Here is a 6,505-nt window from a genome sequence, read left to right on the forward strand (position 1 = left end):
GCAGAGCCGCCGCCGTCTCCCGCTCCGGACCCGCTCGCAGCCGCTCCCGGTCTCCCGTCCAGAACCGGATCCGTTATCCCGGGATCCAAACGCTGCATAATGTGAGGGGGACGCTGGCTGGGCGCGAGGCGGGGGTGTTGTGGTGGGCTCGTGGATGTCGGACCCGCGCGCGTGCGTTTGTTTACGAAATATTCCAAAATAAAAGCGTCAGATTTTTGACAGGAAAATGTCGGAATTGCTTTTATTTTGTGTCCTGATGGTAAACCCGGACCGGAAGCTTCATCCGGGGGCTGAATGAACACCTGAACGCACCACCAGCAGCAGCAGCAGCAGCAGCACGCGCACACCTCTGGCATCATTCTCATTGTTCACCTGTGTGTCTCACCTGTGAGGACACATGTCTCAGATCCACCATGCGGCTCTGGACCAGCAGCAGCAGCAGCAGCAGTCCGCTCAGTACACACAGATCTGCACCCGCAGCAGCAGCGGCTCCTGCCCGGCCCCCGCCGAGGGACCCGAGCCCAGCTGCCCCGGACACAGGAGCCGGACCCCCCGCAGGAAGTGGCAGCTGTTCCCGGGGAGGAACCGGTTCTACTGCGACGGAAGAATCATGATGGCGAGACAGACCGGAGTGTTCTACCTGACCCTGGTCCTCATCATCCTCACCTGCGGCCTCTTCTTCACCTTCGAGTGAGTGTCCACACACACACACACACACACACACACACACACACACACACACACACACACAAAATGAAGGTGACCTTTGACCTCAGCTGAGTTTAAGTCAGACAATAAAACATGAGCATCTGAAGTCACTGATCAGAGACACTTTTTTTTATTTATGCTTCTTTTTACATTTATTGTTTCTATATTTTATAAAACTTTTTTGTTTTTATGTTTTAATTATCTGTTTATTTTCTTTGACCTCTGACCTTAAAGCTGCTTCACACATTTAATTTATTTATATTCATTCCCAGAGTTAAAGAAGAACTCAGATGTTTCACTGAAGTAGAAAAAGTTTCATTTCACAAAATAAAAAATACTACAACACGATAATCAATAATCGATCAGCTGGTGAAGGTGGAGCTGACTTTAATGACTTTATGTCCTGCTGGGTTGATTCATCTATAATAACACATCATCATTTAATATTGATTATATTCTGTATTAATACTCTGATTACTCTGTAAAGTAACTGAAGCGGTGGTCAGAGAAATGTAGCGCAGTAAAGAGTTTAATATTTCCCTCTGAGATGTGGAGAGGAAGGTTAAAGGAACAGAAAATAGAAATATTCAAGCAAAGTACAAAAACCTGAAAATATCCAGTGAGAAATCCTGAAAAACAAATTTATACTGATGAAAGAATTATTTTTTAAAAAAATTAACCCATTGATTTAAACCAGATGATTAAAGGGACACAAAATATACTCTTTATTCTATTTTAGTTTTCTCTGAAAAAAAAAATATACATATATGTAAATATATATAAAAACACATATATATAAATGTAACTGTTGTTATGAGGGATCATTTTAAGGAACACTGGAGTGATGTCAGTGATCCTGGTCGAGAATCATGATTCATTTTAGTTTTTAAAATAATTTACTGATGTTTTCTCAACTGCTCTTCAGTTTTCAGATTTATAATATTTATAAATATACAACAGTAAAATGTGTGTGTGTGTGTGTGTGTGTGTGTGTGTGTGTGTGTGTGTGTGTGTGTGTCCTTCAGCTCTGACAGGAATGTGACTGTAGTTTTCCTCCTCTGATCCTCGGGCTGTTTTCTGCTGATTTTTCCTCGCTGTGTTTCAGTTCTCTGATTCGTCTCGCCAGATTTAGTCACAACAAACACACCGACACAGGAAGCGTGTGTGTGTGTGTGTGTGTTTGTCATAATGAGAGCAGTCAGTGTGATCAGGTAAAGGTTGTCAGCTTCGTCTCTGCAGCCAAAAACAGAAACACAAACATCGTCAGAGCTAAATTTACCTCTCGATGTCAAAACGCTGACACGCCTCAGATCATCTACGGATAACAGAGACTGCTGTCATACACACTGTCTGCAGCACCGACCGGACCCAAACAGACTGGACCCAAACAGACCGGACCCAAACAGACAGGACCCAAACAGACAGGACCCAAACAGACTGGACCCAAACAGACAGGACCCAAACAGACTGGACCCAAACAGACCGGACCCAAACAGACCGGACCCAAACAGACAGGACCCAAACAGACTGGACCCAAACAGACAGGACCCAAACAGACTGGACCCAAACAGACTGGTCCCAAACAGACTGGTCCCAAACAGACCGAACCCAAACAGACAGGACCCAAACAGACTGGACCCAAACAGACTGGACCCAAACAGGCTGGTCCCAAACAGACTGGACCCAAACAGACTGGACCCAAACAGACTGGACCCAAACAGACCGAACCCAAACAGACAGGACCCAAACAGACTGGTCCCAAACAGACAGGACCCAAACAGACCGGACCCAAACAGACTGGACCCAAACAGACTGGTCCCAAACAGACTGGACCCAAACAGACAGGACCCAAACAGACCGGACCCAAACAGACTGGTCCCAAACAGACTGGACCCAAACAGACCGGTCCCAAACAGACCGGTCCCAAACAGACTGGACCCAAACAGACTGGTCCCAAACAGACTGGACCCAAACAGACCGGACCCAAACAGACTGGTCCCAAACAGACTGGACCCAAACAGACTGGACCCAAACAGACTGGTCCCAAACAGACTGGACCCAAACAGACAGGACCCAAACAGACTGGTCCCAAACAGACTGGTCCCAAACAGACTGGACCCAAACAGACTGGTCCCAAACAGACTGGACCCAAACAGACAGGACCCAAACAGACTGGTCCCAAACAGACTGGTCCCAAACAGACAGGTCCCAAACAGACTGGTCCCAAACAGACTGGACCCAAACAGACTGGTCCCAAACAGACTGGACCCAAACAGACTGGTCCCAAACAGACTGGACCCAAACAGACAGGACCCAAACAGACTGGTCCCAAACAGACTGGACCCAAACAGACTGGTCCCAAACAGACTGGACCCAAACAGACAGGACCCAAACAGACTGGTCCCAAACAGACTGGTCCCAAACAGACAGGTCCCAAACAGACTGGTCCCAAACAGACTGGACCCAAACAGACTGGTCCCAAACAGACTGGTCCCAAACAGACAGGACCCAAACAGACTGGACCCAAACAGACAGGTCCCAAACAGACTGGACCCAAACAGACTGGACCCAAACAGACTGGTCCCAAACAGACTGGACCCAAACAGACTGGACCCAAACAGACTGGACCCAAACAGACTGGACCTGTACAGACTGGTCCCAAACAGACTGGACCCAAACAGACTGGACCCAAACAGACTGGTCCCAAACAGACAGGACCCAAACAGACTGGACCCAAACAGACTGGTCCCAAACAGACTGGACCCAAACAGACTGAACCCAAACAGACTGGACCCAAACAGACTGGTCCCAAACAGACTGGACCCAAACAGACTGGACCCAAACGTGTTCTCCTGCTCGTCGGTAAGAAACAAGAAGAACATACATTCACTGTGGAAGATCAGAGATCGTAATGTTAAAACATTTTGTCAGTCACCAGAAAATGAATCAAAGGTTTGATCGTTAAACCACATTTAATTGTTCAGAATCAAGTTTAGTGTCATGTTATTTTCCACACATGAGGAATCCTCCTCAGTCTTACAAAACATAGAGAATTATAAATATGAAATATAAATATTTAAATCTTCTCCAGTTTATTTGTTCTGTTGTTTCGTATCTCAGTAAACTGAAAACGTCGTCACTGAGCTTTTCATGGATGTTTTTTGTTTTGACATTTAATGAAGCAAATGGAAAATAAAAGACATGTTATCATAAAATTATAGATAAAAACAGTAAATCTGATATTTTAAACATGTAATTATTCTTTACTTTACAGATGAATCAACTTATTGTGTTTTTTCTGTCCTTAAATGTCACAGTGAGGCTGAAAACAGACTCTGACGTCTGAAGGGTTTCTTTTTATTTTTTCCTCCCACATTCCTCGCTGCAACTTCCAAAACACAGCAACCCGGTGTTTCCCGTTTCCACGGTAACCGTCTCCTGCAGCTCGTGTCACTAAGGTAACAGCAGGAGATTGAGAGCAGGGATGCAGAGGTGAACCCAGGACTCAGTTTACCAGAGGAAGGCGTCGCTGTCGAGGGAAAAACCACATGGTGATTTTAAGTTCTGTTTTATGGGTGAAAAATAAAAACAAATATTCAGAATCATAAAATCATTTCAAACCAACAGGAGCACTTAAAAACAAATGTAGATTAGATTAAAGAACATTTATTCACTCGACGACAAAATCTGATGTGAGGCTGATTCATACACTGCAGTGTAAGAAAAATTAGCTCTTATTTTAAAATTATAATTCAGCACAGATCAGCATTGCAATGAAAACCCAATTTTAACTATTTGTCCACCAAGATAGCTTCAGAGTTAACTTAACAACACTAACACAATTTCTGTTGGTGATCAGCCAAAGTAATTGTGATGCTAGAATTATGACCTTTAGGGACTAATTAAATTTAATCAGTAAAACACAACAGGCTCAGAGACGTAAAGTGACTGAATGCAAGCTATAGAAAACAAAAGACGGGCTTTTCTACACAGAACATTTATTACAAACGAAAAGCACAACACTACACTAATACACTTATAACAAAACAATTAAGACGAATGTGAACTGGAGTTAACAGCAAACACGTGCAACAGAAACCAAGGAACTAGTGATCTTCCCAGATAACAGCAGTTGTGGCGGGGAATTCAGGACCGAAGTTTGGTCTTGTTTTCTGACATTCACCCAGTTTAGCAGAAAAGAAGTTATACTTGCAATTCCTGTGAGCTGCGGTTGCTGCTTTAGAGAGGCCTGAGTCCAAGTCGGAGCTGCAGAGATGAAGCTGTTGAGATTGGTCCGAGGTAGGAGAAAACAGAATGGGTTTCTTGTCCAAAAATTAACCAACTTCAGCGTCTCATGGGACTTCATTTATAGGGAAAATGGGGGCCGGAGTTGCTCAGAGGCGTTTGGCGAATCAGGGGAGATGTCCAGTCCTTAGGGGCAGTGTCTTTGGGTGGTTCCCCCCGGTGAGCCTAGCTCCAGATGTGTAAATGTGTCTGAGTAGTTTTCTAAGCAGATTATGAAAGCACTCATAACATATTAAATTGTTCCAGTACAGTGAAAATGATTGAGAATCTGATATCCTGGCGTTCAGGGGATCAGAATGGCACCAAACATCATATGTTTCCTATTAGTGGTTGTGTAGATATGGATTATCAAATTTTAACACACATTACAAACATTCTAGATGAGTCTAAATCACCTATAGTACATTTACACATAGCAAACATTCAAACAATAAGAGACAAAAGACATGAGACTGTGTTACGCTAAATCTACAGTCTCTTCAAGACAGTTTCTTAGTTTGTAGGGGGAAGGGAAGGCTGTTAGTTGTTAGTGTTATGCTGAGTTGGTAATTGTGTCCACACTGAGTCCAGAAGGTATGTTCAGTTGATCCATCGCTGGAATTTAGTGGTCCTTTGTCTCATTTTATTTCCCTGTCCCATTTCGATAGCAAGCATATTGGGATACCACATGTTGCCTTCACACATAGCAGGGAGTGTCTCCATCCTTCTGAGGGACTCTTGTTCTTCGCCCGGCTGCTCCCCAAGTGTCGTTTAGCAGCTAGGTGACAATCTTGGCTGTCTGCTGTCCCTCTTTGGTCTGCTGTGCTGGCGTCCGGTTCAGGAGTGAAGCGTATTGGGTGATGGGGGTTTGTGTTCTGCTTAAGGTGAATCCTACAGCAGGGTTGTTTAATGTTCTTACTAATTTATGGGTTAATTATATTTTGTATTAATAATCACATTCTGCAAAAAAAAACAACATTTACTTCTGCTACTTACAACAAATGGTATTTTTTTTTTAAATTTTACGAACTACATCATCCAACCAGCAGTCCACACCTCATGGTTATTACTTCTTTTTTTTCTTTTTTCTTTTTTTAATAAATCTTTAATATAATTTTTAAAAGAAGCAGGTTTTCATTTGTTAAGCTTGATTTCATTAAATTTTATTTTATCTATTATTTATTTATTTATTTATTTTTTGCAGACCCACAGAGATCACTGAGATACTGAAACAGATAATTAATTAAAAATTAATATAGCTGTTTTTAATTTAAAACAATAAAGACACTCATCGCTCAGCTCGACTGTCTTAAAAAAATTAGTCAAAAATCTTTTGTTAATCTTGGACTCAGAGTTGAACATTGACAGTCAACATTTAAAAAAACTTTTACAGTGGCTGAGAGCTTCACACTCAGGAGATGCTCTGTACAATGTGGTGTAAATAACCATGTTCATGTTGAATAAAAGAGAAGTTTGTCTCTGTCCTGGATAAGTTAGGAACAAATGCTTTAAA

At 42.9% G+C, this 6,505-nt stretch overlaps 2 protein-coding genes across 2 annotated transcripts in view; one reads left to right on the plus strand and one right to left on the minus strand.

Annotated features, from left to right (window-relative positions):
• LOC125896593 (NACHT, LRR and PYD domains-containing protein 12-like) overlaps positions 1-6,505 on the minus strand; it is a 451,585-nt gene that overhangs the window by 371,240 nt on the left and 73,840 nt on the right. The gene's annotated exons all lie outside the window — the stretch shown is intronic.
• Positions 28-6,505, plus strand: part of LOC125896603 (palmitoyltransferase ZDHHC14-like) — a 24,834-nt gene continuing 18,356 nt past the window's right edge. Inside the window, exons 1-2 of the mRNA XM_049589283.1 lie at positions 28-101; positions 278-690. Coding sequence (XP_049445240.1) covers positions 398-690 — 293 coding nt within the window. The 5' untranslated portion in view covers positions 28-101; positions 278-397. The remainder of the gene's footprint in view (positions 102-277; positions 691-6,505) is intronic.

Source organism: Epinephelus fuscoguttatus, linkage group LG11, assembly GCF_011397635.1.
Source record: "Epinephelus fuscoguttatus linkage group LG11, E.fuscoguttatus.final_Chr_v1".
Classification (NCBI taxonomy): Eukaryota; Metazoa; Chordata; class Actinopteri; order Perciformes; family Serranidae; genus Epinephelus; species Epinephelus fuscoguttatus.